Source organism: Gymnoscopelus microlampas (assembly GCF_963454915.1).
Source record: "Gymnoscopelus microlampas genome assembly, chromosome: 21".
Lineage (NCBI taxonomy): Eukaryota > Metazoa > Chordata > Actinopteri > Myctophiformes > Myctophidae > Gymnoscopelus > Gymnoscopelus microlampas.
This window is the reverse complement of record NC_139958.1, coordinates 13,698,190-13,718,743: the sequence shown is the minus strand read 5'-3', so window position 1 is coordinate 13,718,743 and position 20,554 is coordinate 13,698,190. Positions and strand designations below refer to the sequence as shown.

General features: G+C 42.4%; 1 protein-coding gene across 3 annotated transcripts in view; it reads left to right on the top strand.

Moving 5' to 3' along the window:
- Nucleotides 1-7,833: 7,833 nt before the first annotated feature.
- Nucleotides 7,834-20,554, top strand: part of sh3bp2 (SH3-domain binding protein 2) — a 30,259-nt gene continuing 17,538 nt past the window's right edge. For 2 of the 3 annotated variants that reach the window (XM_084046989.1, XM_084046988.1), the window contains exon 1: nucleotides 16,481-16,876. In XM_084046989.1, coding sequence (XP_083903115.1) covers nucleotides 16,779-16,876 — 98 coding nt within the window. In that variant the 5' untranslated portion in view covers nucleotides 16,481-16,778. Of the gene's footprint in view, nucleotides 7,945-16,480; nucleotides 16,877-20,554 lie in introns of those variants that run through there. The other variant, XM_084046991.1, reaches the window with a different exon arrangement.

Here is a 20,554-nt window from a genome sequence, read left to right as displayed (position 1 = left end):
TGGCTCCTGGCAGCTTGGTCTCTTGTTATTGCTGCCGGTGTGAACTGAGGATGGAACCAACCCATCTCATTATATGCAAGCTAGCCAGGAGACAAATTAACCACTTAGACACTACAGTGTCTACAGTGTCTCAAACTTCTATTGCAGGCTAATAGTTGTTTTCTTTTTCCCAGGCCTAACATTCTGGAGTATGCTACTTATATTGTTATCTTGTCAAAGGTTCTGGGATTTGATATATACAGATGGGCCCCTTTATAGCGATATTAACCTGAGGTTCCTCTCAGGCTAATTATATCCATGGTTCTCAAACCTTTTTATTTCAAGGACCCCCAAATTAACATATTTAGCACCCATTTGAAAGGAATTTGTGCCAGGGACCCCCACAAGCTTTGTGTTGTTAAAATATTTAAAACATATTCAACATTTGTCAAAACAATGTCACGATTTATTAGAAAACAGTACATCTACAAGTTCACAACGCTTGTTGTGAGCTTGTAGATTGGCTGTTTTCATGGTTAAACTGATATTGATGTTATACTAACCAATTTAGCTGGGGACATCCTGGAGGACCCCACTTTGAGAACCACTGTTTTGCAGTTCACTTTTCTGGAAATCTCCCAAGTCTCCATCTAACTCTGTGTGGCTTAAGGTTGTCTTTTCTTTAAAAGATACAATTCTCTGTGAAGGGCAGCTCCTAACATGTTCCACATTGGAACTTTCATAGACTTCTTCAGTTCCCTGCAAATTGAATACCCCCTCCCCTCATTTTCCTTTCGCGCTTCATTTAACTTTTTTTGGTCAGTTATGTTATCTTTATTTAATTGTTTTTCAAATGTAGTTATTATCTTAATACTCTTAAGATTTCATTTTTCCTTTTAATGCACATTTATCTACAATCATTTGTATGTTTAATTTATAGTATGCAAAATTCACACTGTTAATGTCAGTACCATTGATTCAGTATAAACACAGGATTGTACTGTATGATTATTATTATCATACAATCTATATACCCACACAATCAAACAGACTAGAGAGACATACAGAATAATACAGTACATTATATTACACAGATTACACATTGTACACAATAGTTGCACTTTCTGTTGTTCTCCACAAGATGGCAGACTTTACCAGTACCTCCAGAGTAATCGCTCAAGAACAGATTCAGAGCTAAAAGAACAGCAGAGGGCGCTGTTTTTCTTTTTTTTTTGACGATGGGTTCCAGATTACCTCCAGAGTGGTTCAACAGCCCCTGCCCATGACCTTCCCTTTCTAAACAGACAGCAGTGGCCCTATGTATTCATGAATAAATAAATACACTATTCAACTTGATACTATTGACAACAGAAATTATGTATCCTCTAGAAAGTTTTTGTGAAAAGTGTTCTGATACTCCTATACAGTTTCAAATAGACATTTTGTAAGCGAACATGTTTGTTTCTGTCAGCAATGTGTTTGTGTTTGAAGGAGGAGGAAAAAACAGGAAGAAAGAGAGAGAGGCATTCATAGAAAGCGAGAGGAAGAGACACATACAGTAGGCCTATGAATATTGAATATTTTTGAACATAAATCTTCTCTTCTGGGGGTCTCTGGCACAAAATATTTTCAGATGAGGGTCCGTGCAGCCAAATACATATTCATTTGGGGGTCCTAAACGAAAAAGGGCAATGATTAATTCATGCTCTGTTACAAGTTAAAGTCCGGAATTCAAAATGTTTCAGTAAAGTACAAAAGTAATAATATCAAAATGTTCTTAAAGTAAGAAAAGTAGAAGGTACTTACTATGCAGAATATCCCATTTCACAAGTTTTCAAATGTAACCTATAAAATGCTTTTGAAAATAACAGATCTACAAGCTCACAATGCGTCGCATCGTTATGCATTGTGAGCTTGTAGATCGGCTTTTTTCAAATGGCCGAATTGCATATAGGGCTGAAGTGGTTAATGTATGTTTTGTAATAATAATCAACATTTTCAAAGTAATTAGTAACTAAAGTTTTCAAATAATTGTATTGGAGTAAAAGTGCAATATTTGCCTCTGAGATGTAGTGGAGTAAAAGTACAGAAAATTGGAAATACTGCAGTAAAGTAAAATACCTTAAAATTGTACTTAAGTACTTGGGTAAATGTACTTAGTTACTTTACACCACTGAGTGACAGCAGAGCTCCAGTCAGTCACACTGAATGAGAGTTGCTTGTGGTTACTGTACTTCTGCTTCCTGTCAGAGACGATAATAATAGAACTACTGTCACTTCCTCCTCGTTAAAGACGTGGGAGGACAGAACGGGAGATACAGAACCGAAAATAAAACAAATACATCTATTTTAAACAACTCTTTAAGATATACGTCACGTTTGGCCACGGTTTTCAAGGCCAAACTCAAAACTCATTTCATAATTATGTCTATGTACGTATTATTTATGTACCTAGCCTATATGTAATTTCCATTTATACATATTTCTCCTTCCCTCTTTTATGTTGTCTTTTAAAGTGTTTTCCTTTGTTGCTCTTAAATGCTTTGTGAACTTGCTCTGTTGTTTTTGCATTGATGTTTTTGAATTTGCCTGTACAGCACTTTGGTTCAGCTTGCCTGTTTGTAAATGTGCTATATAAATAAATCTTGATTTGATTTGATCTGATACGACAAACTGTTTAAAAAATAATGATGTGTCTGAAACTTTGGAGTCCTGGAACTTTCTCTCACAGTAATGTTTTATGTGAGATGAAATTTCATCTGTCCACACATAAATCCTATATTTCATCGTACAACAGAGTCGTGCAGTGAAGTATAAATCAGTCTAACATGCCACGGCTGTTTGCTGGAGCCAGGAATCGAGCAGTGGATTGGACCTCTGTGGTGGTGGGCAGACATGTGCTTTACCACTGTGGCCCCCAACACACGCCTGTAGTTGGCCCTTTATGCCAGGAATGCATGAAGTCAGTTATGATGATGATGATGATGATCCAAAAAAGACATTTATGTGAATTAACTATATGGAAAGTAACATTTATAATCTTCCTATTCTGGGGGAGAACGTTGGGCTAATATAGGCTACTGTAGCCATTCTACAAGCCCACAGCGTGTCACGTTGTGAGCTTGTAGATTGGCTATTTTCGGCAAAGAGTGTCAGGAGACAAAAGGCCAAGTATAGACCCCTGAGGGGCCCAGCCAGAGAAGTATATAGGTCACAGTACGATTGGAAAACCAATCAGATTGAAAAAAGGTGCACTCGTTTTCACTGACGGAGGCGCGCCGCCTGAGGGTGACTTGAGCCAGGAGAGGCACCGCCGAGCAAGCTCAGGAGAGTGAGTCACCGTGCCGAGCGTTGCGAAGTCACTTTCAGCCGCCTCAGTGCCGTCCGAGTTATGTCCAGGGCCGGTAGGCACAGAATCGTAAATCATCGTCCCCCTAGTCTCAGCACCTCCGAGACGTTGTTTCTTTTTTTTGCCAGCGGGGCCCGCCCCGCCGCGGGGGAGTGCGGGAGGTACTAAATATATATGTAACATATATACTGTATACAGTTTATTTAAGAAATGTTCTAACCTTTTTCTGCCTTTATTGATAGTCCACAGAGAGACAGGAAACCCTGAACTCGCTGTCTGGTATCGGACGCGCCTTAACTACTCAGCTATCGACACCTGCAGCCAGAGAAGTATATTATAGGGTTTAACTAGTTAAATTAAGTCTTAATGCGTCCTTTCAGACCCCCATCAACTCAGATCCCCAACCACTCAGGTCCTTGGCCACTCAGGTCTCCAACCACTCAGGTCCCAATTTGCTCACACATGCTATGTATTCTGGGAAATGCATATGGACAGTGCCAGCGCTGGTCAATGCATGTGATGAGAACATACCATGATGTCACTCAGAGCTTGTAGAAGCTCTCATTATAAGCAACTACAAAGTAAGTGTGATTCAGAGATTCTTACTTCCACATGTTTGTTCTATTTCTGAGCATTATTAAGACTGAAGGTCGACCACATGCATGCCGTTGACCGACGGACGAATGGATACAGATAGACAGATAGATAGATAGACAGATAGACAGATAGACAGATAGACAGATAGACAGATAGACAGATAGACAGATAGATAGATAGATAGAAGAACCACAACATACAGAAATAGATGGCGGAGGTAGAGTTGAAAGTATCTCACAGGAAGTATGTTTGTGTGGGTTCTTGAAACGCAGGAAGTGATAACAAACGGGCATGTCGTTGTCTGCTCCCCCCACCCACCTTTACTTTCACAAAGCCTAACCTCAACATTAATTCGCACACTTCTATGGAACTGTTATGCATGAACTCCACCGTTTCCTTTTTTTAATGATTAGAAAAAGAAAATATTTTTTCCTACTGCCCACTCTACATTACTTTTTCATTTTTTCCTAAAAGAGAATAATTATATATTACACCCTTGATCATTAAGCAATTTCCAGGTTCTAATTGGGGGCTAAATCTAAAATGTCCTAATCTATGAATATTATGAAAGGCAGATCGACAAGTTCCTGCAGTCTGCCACATGAGCCATACAAACTTTGTTGTACAAAGAATAGCAAAAGTAGCAGATCTACAAACTCAAAACATTATTTTCTTTTCTTTTTACATTTTTGACATTCCGGAAATATTTCACAATGTAATGACATTCCCAAAATACAGACACCAAGGTGAAAGTGGTCCGGTTCCTATCTTCCCCTCCCTCCAAATCTGTGCCAAGTGTGGCAGACAGTAGCCCCCCTTCCCTTCTCTTTGATTTCTTTACGTTCATCTGTTTTTATATTAGTTCAGTGTCTGTTTCTGCTTAGCGTGTTCCCAGTGTCATCAGTTGCCTCCCTGAGCCTCAAAAAGAGTCCGCCAAATAAAATCTATTTTTGTTCTTTTATAACTCAGCCTCTTGTCACGTTTATTCAATTGAACACACTTTCTGTGCAGGAGCCGGGCATTTCTGTCTGAATAACCAGGATCTCTCACCTGACAAATGAGGGTGTCATTACCACTTACCACACTAGAATCCCTATATTCTAGGGTGAACATTTGGCCAAAATGGCAGATCTCTGAGATTGTGTCACGCTGTCAGCTCTAAATGGAAATGCATAGGTGATTCAGTCTTACCAGAAGCATGCAGGGACAAAACATATCCCCACTGGAAATAAAAAATAATAATGACCAGAGTATACCAGGGTATATCAAAAGCAGAGGTGTGGTTTTTCACCCCAGCTCCCTAGCTACATCCAACCCTACTAATACTGCAGTTTGTGAACTCATTCAGTGCTTTGGTCCACTTATCCTCACGTCATCCCCTGCTTCCCACATCTCCACCACATGTTTACAACTTCACCTACACACGCGGCACAAAATTCTATTTTAAGTTCCTTCGCGAGAACATATCTGCTGTATGTAAATGTGGTGCTTTGTGTGGTGGGTTGTTGGCATAACCATCTCCCACACATGCAGAAAAGAGTGGGTTTTGCACTTCTTCAGTAAGGAAACCTTTTTGCATGCTGTTTCACCTTAATATCATAAAATAAACTAATCTAATGTCATTCACGGTCCGACCATTTTGTAATCCTATTATCCATGATAGCATGGATATTAGGATAAGACTAACAACCCATACTGCAATACAATAGGGACATTTTGCAGCATGGTGTGTCTACTTTTATCCCTTTTACAAACTGGACAAATAGAATATATTTGCTTAAATGTATGTACCACAAATAGATACATTAACACATGGGATTTTACTGTGTACACTGTACAGCCATCTGGTTAGCCAGTCCATCGGTCAAAATAATGTTCTCAGTGCTTTTAATATAATACAGCCACATATTTTAGCCAACAAACTCCTTAATATGAACCTGAGCAGTTCCACAGTCACAGGTCAGGTGGCCATGGATTACCTCACATGTGGACCTCAGTATATGTGAGAGGGTCCATGGTACTGTGTCTACACTGAGTTGGAACACTGACAACTTGGTTTTCAAGGTTTGTCGGCATGTCCGCCCATCCTGAAGGGGACGCCCTGTGCCTTGGTCTTGACCTCGTGGCTCGTGGCTCGTGGCTCGTGCCTTGGCCTGCCAGCTCGACGATTATGTGGCGACATTAGTTTCACAAGATGGTCTTTCACCAGCTCTTGCTGCTTGTGGGGAAGGCTGTTGTCTTGTTCCCCAATCGCAGATGGACCATGCCGAACCGCCTACGTACGGGGGTCGGCCGCTTCAAGTCATCTATGAAGAAGTGGGGCTTGACAGACACATAGTATGCGAGTGCAGCGGGTCTGAGCATACTGCCGAACATACAATTACCACCTGCCCCCTACACAGACCACCTTCAGAAGTCGGCATCTTCGACAGCATGGACAAGAGACGATCACTGAGCTGGCCTGCGCCAGCTGATCTGCCACGAAAGACCAGGTAGGCTACTGTGTTTGACACCATCACCACAAACAACACAGCAGGGGTGCTGGTATGCTGTATGCTGTATACCTGCAGCCACCGTACCTGCAGGCTATAGACAATGAATCCGGCCAATTCTCTGACGATTCTAACCTACAGTTGGCTACATTTCAAATGACAACAACTCATGTTTACCAAGAGGAAGTGGATGGTTTTGTTAGATGGTGTGAGGAAGCACACCATTTCATTTTATTTTTTATTTCACCTTTATTTCACCAGGAATATTCTCATCGAGTGTATTGTACAAGGGAGTCAAAGCCTAGTCCTTAATCCTGTTTTTATAATCTTCCATGGTTATAAAATAATCTAGAAAGGTTCGATTTGCTGGGGGGGGAACAGACTATCCATGCCTCTGCTTTTGATGTGTCTGTCTGTCTGTCTGTCTAGATTCTAAAGTGTGCTCTGCTCTCAAACGTTTGCCTGCAGACTCTCTCCGGAGCTCAATTTTAAACATGACTGCAGACTGCTTGTCCAAAATAGCTGTGGCCTACATGTTGCATGGGCGTGTATGTAGTTTACTGGCTATGTATTTAACCGAATAGCTGCCGAAGATGGAAACAAAAGTAAAAGTGTTGAGTCTGGCTCAGCAGAGTGTGTATCTATCCACACACACACGTACACATGTTCCAACTCAGGAGCACAGCCAAGAGATGGTGTTCAAACACTTCAAATCTAAGCAATTGCTTGCGTGTTGTTGCTAATTCATGTTTGAATGGAGGATATGATGCACAGTAGAATACACATTGTAGAATACTGAGAGTAGTATACTTAGAGGGAGCATATTGTTAAACAGTGGTTCTCTAGAAAAGTGGGGTCCGGCTTGAACCCCCAGGGGTCCTTGGGGGGGGGGGGGGGGGGGGGGGGGGATCCAGGGTGACGTGGGGGTCCATGGCCTTGATGCATACTGCCATACTCATAGGTAGTGTATTGATAAAGAAAGCACTTAAAAACTTAAAACACAGTTTCACCTCGATGGGTGTGGACCCTGTATATCGACTCTGTCCATGCATAAATAAATATTGTGTGTGCAAACATCTGTATTTGTATGTCCTGTCAATATGACAGCCATCAATATATGATACAATGATAATCATTACTGTACGTGTCCTGTCTGGCTGTGCATGTCTGCCTGTGTCAGTGTGTGCATGCAATGTGAGTGTGAGCCATTGTGCATGTATGCATAAGGGAGTGCTAACGACAGCTATATAGTTTCTCTTGTGGTTAAATGGGGGGGGGGGGGGGGGGGGGGGGGGGTTGTCATGACACGAACAGCCTCAGCTGATCAAAAGCCATGCAAGGAAGTTGAAAGTTGACTGACTGGGCTTCTAGAGTATTTGCTGCTGCACACACACATACAGCCCATAACTACCGACACACACACACACACACACACACACACACACACACACACACACACACACACACACACACACACACACAGGCAGTGGAGGAGAAGAGACACGCGTCTAATGCAGTATCCTGCAGGTAAGTTTTGAAAACAATTACTGTCGTAAATTCCGTTAGAGTGTGACACTGTCACTGAGTGTGTGACTCTGACTGTGACTGAATGCACGGACGGACGCTAAATTTGCTTATTTGGCGAGAGTGACCGCGCCTTATACCTATCTACTTCATCGTACGACCGTGTATCTTGCGAGCTTTACAACGCGTCATTTTCGGCGAGCGACACCGTCGTACGACGGGATATAAATTCGCCGCGAGAGGCAGTTGCCCAAACCGGTGACCGGAAGCCTCGCCCCAAAACACGCTCGTCCCCACTTTTTAAAGCGACCCGCTCGCCCCCAGGGCTGCATGCTGTTCGAATAAGTTTAGGGTTAGGCATAGTTTTACTCAGGTTAAGTTTAGGAATAAGGTTAGGCTTATAGGTTTAGGCATAGTTTACTGAGGTTACGTTTAGGAATACCAGGTGGCGACTGTTCCGAGGTCGCTCGATTAGACCCGGGTCGAGTGTGTTTTGGGGCGAGCGTTCTCGTATTCACTCAAACAGCTCTTTATATGGGACTATTTTCATTTTACAAGTTAATTCAAGACACGCAACCCTTGAGTTTATTGACATTTTTAGTGGATGAATGCCTACATTTAAGCTGTTTCTGGTTAGAGCTGCTTTTAGAAGGAAGGGGAGAACTTGTACACATTGTAAAATCCTCACTTAGAAATGGATACATTATAAATAATGGATAGATTAAATTAGGCTAAATTCAGTGTATCGTTTGGGCACGCTATTCATTCAAATCGCTTTTTGATCAGAACATGTTCATTCTAGATCAGCACTTCATGAACAGAACTTGTGTAAAGTAACTAAAGTACATTTACTCATTTGAAAATACAAGCCCACAGCTTGTAGATCTGCTATTTTCAAAATATATTTTATACATTTGAAAAGTTGTGAAATGGGACATTCTGCATAATGGGTACTTTTACTTTTGGTACTTTGAGTATATTTTGATGCCAATACTTTTGCACTACTGAAGTAATTTTTTTATTCTGGACTTTTACTTGTAACAGAGTATTTCTACATTGCAGAATTGACACTTTTACTTAAGTAAATAATGTGAGTACTTTTACCACTCACTGCAGTTAAAATGCTCCAGAAGTGCAGAGAGTTGACGTCTTCTTTGGCTGAATGCCAGATAAGCTTGTTTCTTCTGTGAGTTGCTGATGCAGCAGCATCTTGTTAAGTCATTTTCAAGAGTCTTTAGCTGTTTATAAGTTCAGTGACAGTTTCATTTAGCAAGATTTATAGTTTGTTAGAGCTTTTTATGGCTCTTTCAGCAGGGTTTCATTGAAAGCATGAGTGTGTTGTCCTAGTATTCAGTGGCGAAAGAAACTTTAAGTACATTTAAAATGTTAAGGTACTTTTACTTTACTTGAGTATGTCAATTTTTCCAGTAATGCAGTGGTTCCCAGACTGGGGAACAAAGACCCAAATTATTTTGGGGGGTCCCCAGATGATTAGCTTAATGTGCAACATTGTTTTCTCACTCAACAGTAAACAAACCAACATACAGTATAAGTGTATACAGGGTACATTTCTAAAGTTAAAATGTAAAGACTTTTAAGACCTTTTTAATATCAAATTGGCCAAATTGTCAAATATGATGTAAGAATGAGGCAAACATTGTGAAAATAGCCAATCTACAAGCTCACAACTCCTTGCTCTGTGGGCGCTGTGAGCTTGTAGTTCGGCTATGTTCACAATATTTATCTGTGGAAGCGAGTCAAACTAAAATGACTGCCTACACTTGAAGTGCTTGTCAGGGTGGGGTGTCCCCAGTTAGTAATTATTTTGGGGGGTGAAAGGTTTGGGAACCCTTGCAATAATGTATACTTTTACAGTATAGCTACTCCACTTAGCCTACATCTCGGAGATATTGTACATTTTACGCCACTACAGTAATTTGTGCATACATAACATGCATTCACCAACTTGCCCTATTTTATACTTTATCTATTTGAAAATATCTGATCTACAAGCTCACAACTTAAGTACAGTACTTGAGTAAATGTACTTAGTTACTTTCCACCACAGACTACAGCTTTAGTAATGTTGGAAGAGAGCCAGAAAGAAAGCCCTGCTAAACAGCTGATGGAGATGTCCATTTCATTTAACATAGTTTTATTTTTTTTTATTTTTTTGCCTCATCTTGAATTTGTTTAAAGCATTATAGTGTTTGGGCGTTTATTTATGAAAAAGAAAAGAAAAGAAAAGGGGAACAAAACAAAACAAGAAAATGTATTTTTAATAGTACATGAATGTTTTTGTTGAATGTTGAATTTATTTCAAGTTTGTTTCATGCCAGTCTTTATGGGGTAATGGGGGTAACACTTTCATTTAAAACGGTTGTTTGTGGTCAAGCTTATGGTGTTAATGACAGAATTGGCAGGGTTTATTGACTTGTTTCATAGAGGAATGTATATGGGGGTTGCTTCATGTATTGTCTGTTTGAAGGCTTTGTCTTTGAACTCTGTCCTCAGAGGTGGTTTAGGCAGTCAGTCCAACATACTGGTTCTTCTTCTGAATCCAGTCAGTGCACAAGAACTTTGATGTCAGTCCTGCTCTCTGTCAGTGGTTCTCAAACCTTTCTGTGTCAAGGGCCCCCAAATTAATTTGTATTTGGCTAGGAACCCCCATACAAGATTTGTGTTGTTAAAATGTAAAAACAAAAAAAGAATTCACCTCAACTTTTTAGATGTAGCTCACATCGTCACACATTGTTGTGAGCTTGTAGATCTGCTGTTTTCAAATTGCCAGTGTATATAGGCGGGTTAAAGTGGTGTCATTTATTTTTATGCTATATTTACTCATTTTGCCAGGGACCCCATGGACATCTGGGGGTCCCTGGACCCCACTTTGAGAACCAGTGCTCTATTGTCCATGCTTCACTTCGCTGAATTGAACAGAAAGTCTTAAGAGCAGGGATTCTCAAAGTGGGGTGAGCTTGTAATGTAGATCATTGTTAGGTTGTTGGTACAATATTACGTTTCTAAACATTTCTTTGTCAGTATGATTACAGTTTATCATTTAGCTGGTCATTGACCTCTAAACTAAAGTCTGTTGTCTGTTGTCTTTTTTTTCTTCTTATTTTTTGCCAAAGTAAGGGATTCCAGGTGCATCACAATTTCACCCCAATATAATTTATTTTTAGCCATTTAGCAGATGCAGATTTTCTTATCCTGAATAACTTACACAGTGCAAGATCGGAGTAAGTGGTATGAATGAACCCTGGCTTTGACTATAGACTTGGCTTGGCTTTAGAGTCACTTATGAAGCAAATATGATCTAATAAGTTCCATTTTATGACATTGTAGTTATTGAATAACCAGCTGACTGCGTGCTGATACAGTGTGTTTCTGTTCCTCTCTCTAACCTCGCTGTTCACTGGCTCTCTGTTGACACTGCAATGTGAAAATGGCCCAGCGGGAATTCCCTCCTGCATGACGCTTTGCTTTCACATTAACATCAGAGCAAGTCAGTTATGTTGGCTTAGATTGGTCCTGTACACCAGGGTTCTTCAACAGGGGGTCCGGGACCCATAGGGGGTCTTCGGAGCTACTATAGGGGGTCTGCCAAATCTTTGTGTGATAGGATTTCGATTTTTTTAGATTAACCAGTGCCACTTGAACCCTAGAATTCCTTTTCTGAGGGGAACATTAGCCGAAAATAGCAGATCTACAAGCTCTGAAGAGCTTGTAGATCGGCTATTTTTGGCAACGAGGCTATAGGTGTAGAGGGAACAAAGAGCAGACTAAGTAAAAAAAAACACTTTAATCTCAAACACAATTGTATACACTATAGAGGGCGTCCCTGCTTCATCTCTTTCTCAGCTAGGGGGTCCTTGGCCTGAAAACGTTGAAGACCCCTGCTGTACACTGTATACCGCAGCTTTCTAAATGAGTTCCATCAGAGGGTAATTGACTTTTTTTTCATAGCACTCTGTATATAAGATACGACCTTAAATGATCCCACGAGGGAAAGGACGGCAGCTTAAGAATACAGATTACAGGGCAAGAAAAGCTCTGTAGGTATAGCATGATGGGAAGACATCACGCAACACCATCAGTAAATTGGCAAAACATATATATTTAAATATAAATATGCACATACAATATACAATATGCAACACAACTGTTCAACTGCTTTTTCTGGGGCCATTAGTCCACTGAACGAGCTGAGTGACCATCGTGTGGCCCGTTATACATCTTCATAGCTAGTGGCACAAAGACCTGCCTTAAAAAGTCTTAAAGGACGACTTCACCCATTTTCAACCTATCTTCATATTAATTGGTCTTCACTAATTATCATGAGCATTTGTGCTTTAAGTCTATTAGTTGTCCCCGGGGGAGGGGAGATGAATCTACCATTACCCCTGCTGCTAAACCACAATCTCCAAGTGAAGGGGATTCGAGTGGTTGTCTACTGGTTTTGTAACAGCGTCCAATGTACTTGTACGGAGCAGATATTATGAGAGGGCGATATTCTGTACCAGATTAGCAAATTCACTGTGGTTGTATTGATCAGTGTCTGTGTTAATGTCTCCACTCGTGCTCTCTCAAAGTTTAAAATAACTAAGGATTCTACTGTATAATCATGATGGAAGGCGGTCGCGGATGAATGCCCGTGGGAATGTGAATGACTGTCTAGACGCGGGCTGCATCATCATGATGCGGTATAGCTGGCATAAACTCACTCCTTCAGTGGAAAAACCCCCGACTTCACTTCACCACCACAACTGGAGATGATGATGTGCCTCCCAGGTGGTGAGTGGATACTGTATGACAGCAGGGTGTATTGCTCAGTCTGGGTCTCAACGTGAGGTCCAGGGAGACCCCCAGGAGTATGGGATCCCATGCAGGGGGTCCCCAGCTACAGTCAATTATTTGATAGTTAGGAACCAAATGGACCCTTACAGGTCTGTAACTCTGAGAGTGTACACATCTCTGTATGGGTCTATAACTCAAGTGTACAAATGGAACCAAATGGACCCTTATGGGTCCATTTGGTTCAATTTGTACTCTCAGAGTTCATAGTTCATTAGATAGGTAGGAACTAAATTGGACCCATATGGGTCTGTAACTCTGAAAGTGTACAAATGCACCCTTACGGGTCCATTTGGTTCCATTTGTACACTCAGAGTTAAATGAACACTGAGATTTCACAGTGTAGATTGGGGTCCCAGATATTGTTGTCAGATGGGGGGTCCTTAGCCAATTAAATGCTTATAAAACTGGGGATCCTTGATATTAAAAAAAGGTTGAGAATCACCACCAGAGAGTGCAAGTGTAGAAAGTAAAGACGGGCAGAAAGAGAGAGAGAGAGAGAGAGAGAGAGAGAGAGAGAGAGAGAGAGAGAGAGAGAGAGAGAGAGAGAGAGAGAGAGAGAGAGAGAGAGAGAGAGAGAGAGAGAGAGAGAGAGAGAGAGAGAGAGAGAGAGAGAGAGAGAGAGAGAGAGAGAGAGAGAGAGAGAGAGAGAGAGAGAGAGAGAGAGAGGCAGAAAAAGAATGAGACATAACACTATATTACAGGAACTTGTTCAGACAGAGAAAGACTCAAATTAAATGGACCGCTGTGCAGAAAATACAGGTACGCCATGGTGAGTGTTTATACTGGAAGTGTAAAAATGGAACTGTGAGCCACTCCTCAACAGGTTAGGAGACCATTTGGTTAACGTTTGTATACTCTCAGAGTTCAACTAAGACCGAGAGACGCTTGTGTGCATGGCAGCCGGGCGCAGGGCTAAAGTTCTTGCCCGCCACCATGGAGACTAGGGGCCTTTTCACATAGTATATTTTCAGGCCTGAAAATCCAGTCCTATATTGCACTGATCAGAGTAATGGTCACCGATTTATGGCCATTACAAAGTGTTAAACGCTGCTGTAACACTGCTGTAGTTCCCCATATGTGTGCAATGTGTGAACAGCGTGTGTGCCAAGTTTGGTGCGGATTGGATCAACTGTGTGTCTGTGGCCCCCGGGGGCCCCTGTACGTGGCCCCTGGTGTGACTATTGTCATGGCAGACCCCTGAACAGTGTTTGTACCATGTTTGGTGCGGACTGGAGCAAAGGTGCGTCTGTAGCACCCAGGGGCCCTGAGGGCCATACGTGGTCCCTGGTGAGAGTGTACAAATGGAACCGGGTCCATTTGGTTCCATTTGTACCCTCTCAGAGTTAGGGGCCACACATGGCCCCTGGTGTGACTATTGTCATGGGAGACCCCTGAACAATGTTTGTGTTAAAGGCATAGTTCACCCCCAAAATGACTTTTTTTCTATCGACATGGAGACTTCAATTCATGGAGATTTTTTGTCGCATTCCTAAGCCAATAATTTGATGACCGGCAGCGGTTCCGGTAGGAGACACAAAGGAGACTCTTTGTGTCTCCTACCGGAACCGCTGCCTAACAGTCCGCTGGTCATCAAATTATTGGCTTAGGAATGCGATTAAAAACAAAAAAATGTCCATGAATTCAAGTCTCCATGGGGTGACTAATCGATAGAAAAAAATAAATGTTTTGGGTGAACTATCCCTTTAAGTCTGGTGCAGATAGGAGCAACGGTGCGCCTGTGGCACAAAAGGCCCTCTGAGGGCCACACGTGGTCCCTGGTGAGAGCGTACAAATGGAACCAAATGGACCCGTTCCATTTGTACACTCTCAGAGTTGCAGACCTGTAAGGGTCCACATAGGGTCCCTCGACCCCACTTTGAGAAACACTGGGCTATATGTGCGTCCACCCGGTTGAGGCTCCTCACTGGCAGATGAAAAGAAGTAGGGGTGTAACAGTTAATCGAACTAATCGATTTAATCAATTAGAAAGAAAAATGCTCCATGATGAGTTAACAAAATAATTGATTATAAGTAATCAATCAATCAAGATCTACTCTGCTGTTTTGAACCACAGACCGTTGTACGACAAAGTATAAAATAGGGCTTAATCGATATGTTGTTATACAGTATTCGGTTCTTAAGTCTGACGTAATTTTGTAGTCCGATGTCACGTCCGGGTCCAAAAGGCACCAGCGCCGTCCACTCTTCATTGTAAACAACATGTTGGAACCCGTAAATCTTTTTACAATAACCTCCTTTTTCAGAAATGAACCATTGAGGGTTAATAAGGGTCTTAATGCTAATATCATAGAAGTACAAAGTATTTATTTATTATTATGATTTAACATTATTATTATTAACATTAAAACACTTGGACCCGGAAGTTATTCTAGCGGGGCGCAACGTCACGTCTTAACAATCGAATAGGACCAACCAGTCCCAGACCAACCAGTAGGGGTCAGCAGTGACAAGATTAAACCAGTGTGTGTGGGGAAATCAGGGAATTGGCACAGTTACAGGGATAGGGGCTTGTAGGTTGACCTGAAGAAATGGTTAACTTTTGGTGTAATCGGTGGTGGTTGTAATAGGTGGTGGTGTAATTTGGTGGCTTTGTGGTTCAGACCGTACTCCTTGTGTGCGTGATGCCCCGGGTTTGAGTCCATGTCCTTACATGTGTCTCCTCTGCTCCATGGCCGTGGTTTCCTGTCTCTTCACTGACATATCTGAAATAAAACATGAAGATAAAACTTAAAAAATGTCAAAGTCACAATCCAGGTCAGAAATAAAGATGCTGGTGCAGACTGGGTTTTGAGTGTGAGTGGTGTGTGTTGATCAATTTAGTGCCAATGGACGTAAGGGTCCATTTGGTTCCATTTGTACTCCTTTGGAGTTCAATTAACACAAGATTTACTGCGTACGAACACAGTACTTAAGGGAAACGTTTGCAATTAAGGTGATATTTACAACCTAAGCAAAAATGAGTCAGTTGTGTGCCAGCGCTGTGTATGACGTATGTGTGTTTGTTTGTGCGTGTGGGTGAGTGCATGTGTTTGTGCGCGCATGCATACGTGTGTGTGTGTGTGTGTGTGTGTGTGTGTGTGTGTGTGTGTGTGCGTGTGTGTGCGTGTGTGCGTGTGTGCGTGTGTGCGTGTGCGTGTGCGTGTGCGTGTGCGTGTGCGTGTGTGTGTGTGTGTGTGTGTGTGTGTGTGCGTGTGTGTGTGTGTGTGTGTGTGTCTTTGTGGCCTTTCCATTGTTCCACTCTTGGGGTTGGTGGGGAGGGGTGGAAAGTCCCCTGCCTTCCTCTGGTCAGGTCTGCCTGTCTACATGTCTGTGGGTGTATGCATGGGTGTGTGTAGGCATACGTGTGTGTGTGTGTGTGTGTGTGTGTGTGTGTGTGTGTGTGTGTGTGTGTGTGTGTGTGTGTGTGTGTGTGTGTGTGTGTGTGTGTGTGTGTGTGTGTGTGTGTGTGTGTGTGTGTGTGTGTGTGTGTGTGTGTGTGTGTGTGTGTGTGTGTGAACCTGAGGGTTGAGGCCAGCGGCCAATCACTCCCCTCCGAGGAAGCAGGAAGTAACAGGGCCACAGTCTGTGAGCCAATCAGATGGCAGCTTGGGTAGAAGAAAGAAACGTTTGGGTAGAAGAAAGAAACGTTTCAGGAAACGTGTCACAGTTTCAGGGTTTCAGACCATATGCCGAACTGACTCGTATCATATACGTTCCATTGATTTTTACTATTGATTGATTTCTAATAGTCGTATTCTGGACCATCTTCTGAGCTGTCTACCACAATCGTCTCTCTTCCATCTATCTACTTACCTCAGTTATCTATTCGCCATCCACTCATCCGCCAGGCGATTGGTCAAATCTTAGTCGTGGGTGAGAATCTTCCGTCTGTCCATCCATCCCTCCCTCCATCCGTCCGTCAGTTAGGCGTGTCTCATCGGTCAACAGCATGGTGTTAGGTGGCACTACGGCGGGTCATGTCTGAAGCTTTGTCCGTGAGGAAGAAGAAGCTGTCGTTTGCGCTGAGTTCCAGACCCAGCGTTAGGATGTGTGTGGGAGAGCAGCGGGACATGCTGTAAGTTCTGGATTTTAATACATTTTTCTCTTTTTTAAATGCAATGTATTTGGTTCAAGCCACACTACACAGGATCAAGATTAATTCTGCTCAGACGAAACCTCATTTTTGTGACATCTAACGTTCAATACCACCCTTAACAATACTGAAACTCAAACAAAAACAAAACTACTACAACATTAAAACTAAAACACAAAAACAAACATAGCCTAAACACTAGGAGCAGGGTCCAACTCTTTTCTTCACATTGACAGCAGAGTACGCAACCTGGAAGTGTCACTACATTTATGAATGGTTGCCACGTCTTTAAAAAGCCTTTGTGATTATCATATAGGATGTATGTACGTTTCTCTAAGGGAAGTATCCTTTACACTGTTTCATACCAGTCTGCTATTGAGGGTGTATCTTTAGCAATCCATAAGGATACTCTTTCTGGCAATGTACAGAAGTATTCTTATTAACTTGAGTTGAGAACCAGCTTTGCTGGTTGTTTTGTCCACTATTATGGTGTCTGCAAGTACACTGGATAGAATCAGAATCAGCTTTATCGTCACATCACAGGTATGTACATGATGTTAGACACAAGGTGCAGTAACAGGTATGATGATGTTAGACAAGATGCATTAGCAGGTATGTCATTAGACATAAGGTGCAGGTTAAAAAAAAACGATAGCAGCAGGTGCAGTACAGGAGATAAAGCACTGGAATGTGTATTGCTTTAATCATGTATACCGGTTGACCAAACCCCACATTGTAAATTGTAAAGTTCCTTAATGTGTAACATCGAAGCTTTACAATCCATAGCTTTTATGACAAACTCTGGTCTGAACACGTTAGAGAGCAGATTTCTAAGAAACGACCATAGTCGTAACACTGGCCAAGAGGGAATCCCCACCGTTTGACCGGTTCCTGATTGCAACTTCAACAGAATGAACAGAGAGGTTAGAGGAACAGCAGCACATCAGCATGCAGTCAGCCAGTTACTCAATAACTACAATGTCACCAAAAACTACTTCACCTATTACACAATGTATTACCTCATTAAATTCATGAATGGTTGGTTAGTTGGTTGATTGATTGATTGATTGATTGACTTATTTACTCAATTATTATTATTTTTAAATGTTGTATAACTGTGGAAATTACCAGCATCCAACTACATCCAACTATGGCCAACTGGAAACGCATTGCTTCATGTAGGCCTACATCATGTACAGCAAAAGTAAAGAAAGATTCTGTACTGTATGTGTGCTGTAGATTAGATGTCATTAAAACCAACAGGTACAACCTAGGCCAGGGTCAGACCACTGGACAGACTTAGATATTTAAGAGCTAGAAGCAGACTACTGGAGATATCCTAGATATGATAGACAGTGTCAGAGAGATTAGATTATCGTTTCCTACACACAGTTTTGCAGACTGGCATGCAGTGAAATGTTCATGTCATTTCTAGACCTGGCTGAAATTCGGTGTACAGTAGTTGTCTAAGACAGGGTTTCACAAATTGAGTGCTGTGGCACCCGAGGGTGCCATGCCATGACGCCAGGCCAGGGGTGCCTGTGTTCTTTTTCGAGCTGCACCAAATCTCTTCGCCAAAAATAGCCGATCTACAAGCTCACAGTGAGCTTGTAGATCGGCTATTTTTGCAGAATGTTTCCCCCACCCAGAATAGGGATGCTGGGGTCCAACTCCAAGTCGTTAAATGTCAAGTATAAAGATATTTTCAATCTGTCCTAATGGAAACTCTCTCAAGTTTCCTTGTGACATACTGTATCTTAGAAAGAATAGAGTCTTAGAGTAATTCAGGGGTGCCGTGAATGAAAAAAGTATTTACAGGGGTGCCCTGAGCCAAAACTGTTTGATAATCACTGTTCTAAGAACAGATGTCAAGTGTTCTGTGTGATATCATGAATTCATCAGAAGGTTTCTATTCCACACCATATCCTGGTGTCACTTTCAATTCCCCCACAAAAAACGTCAAGTAAAACGAGGAGCAGAGCAGGACCGGATTGCATCAAGTTCTATTAGCTCTTTAATGGCTGTCAGTAGTTATTAAGATTACTGTGTGTGTGTGTGTGTGTGTGTGTGTGTGTGTGTGTGTGTGTGTGTGTGTGTGTGTGTGTGTGTGTGTGTGTGTGTGTGTGTGTGTGTGTGTGTGTGTGTGTGTGTGTGTGTGTGTGTGTGTGTGTGTGTGTGTGTGTGTGTGTGTGTGTGTGTGTGTGTGTGTGTGTGTGCGTGTGTGCGTGCATGCGTGTCCAGAGAGGAAGTGTGTGTTGGAACGAGCCTGGTATGTGAACAGCCACTCCTATGAGCCTTTGCTGGTAAACAATAGCTCTGAGATGGGAATCTCTCTCTCTCACACACACACACACACACACACACACACACACACACACACACACACACACACACACACACACACACACACACACACACACACACACACACACACACACACACACACACACACACACACACACACACACACACACACACACACATGCGTTTCTCCCTCTCAGCTTTCCTACGGTCTGTCTCTCCTAGCCTGTGTCCCTCTCTACTTTCCTACTGTCTGTATCTCCTACACTGTCTCTCTCTCAGCTTTCCTACTGTCTGTCTCTCCTAACCTGTGTCCCTCTCTTCTTTCTACTGTCTCCCTCTCAGCTTTCCTACTATCTGTCTCGCCAACGCTGTCTCCCTCTCAACTTTCCTGTCTGTCTCTCTTAAACTGTCTCCCTTTCAGTTTTCGTGCTGTCTGTCTCTCTTACGCTGATTCCTCTCAGCTGTCCTACTCCTGTCTGTCTCTCCTTCAGTACAAAACAATGTGAGTTTTCTACTTTCCACTGATGGAAAACCCAAACAGGAAGTAGAAAGACAAAGTGCCGGGCAGATCAATGTTAGGTAAAGTGCTGAGTGGCCAACCTCAATATACCAGACTGTTGTTTTAACATGGTCTGAAACAATACTGTGTGTGTGTGTGTGTGTGTGTGTGTGTGTGTGTGTGTGTGTGTGTGTGTGTGTGTGTGTGTGTGTGTGTGTGTGTGTGTGTGTGTGTGTGTGTGTGTGTGTGTGTGTGTGTGTGTGTGTGTGTGTGTGTGTGTGTGTGTGTGTGTGTGTGCGTGCGTGTGTGCGTGTGCGCCTCTGGTAGCCCTGAGGGAGCTATCTGTCTGTGGGTTCTACCCTGGTGTCCCTATCGAGCTTGAGGACACCATTCATAGTAATAGGGCGACAGAAAAGAAAAGGGTGTCCATTGAGTTCAATGGAGAAGTGACGTCAGAAGTGGCGCCATTCGGTTCAGCAAGCTATATCGTGGGCAAATTTTCGAAAATGTTTTCTTAAAACCTTTTTCAAAAATAGTTAAAATAGCCGATCTACAGTACAAGCTTGCAACGTGTCACCATGCGATGTGTTGTGAGATTGTAGATAGGCTATTTTCGTTATTTGTTGTACGACAAACTATATAGAGTTTCACCTTTGAACTGTTGTTTTGTTGGATGTGAGGCGTGTGTGTGTGTGTGTGTGTGTGTGTGTGTGTGTGTGTGTGTGTGTGTGTGTGTGTGTGTGTGTGTGTGTGTGTGTGTGTGTGTGTGTGTGTGTGTGTGTGTGTGTGTGTGTGTGTGTGTGTGTGTGTGTGTGTTATCAGTCCTGCTCAAGGACAAGCAGCAGACCAGAAGAAGA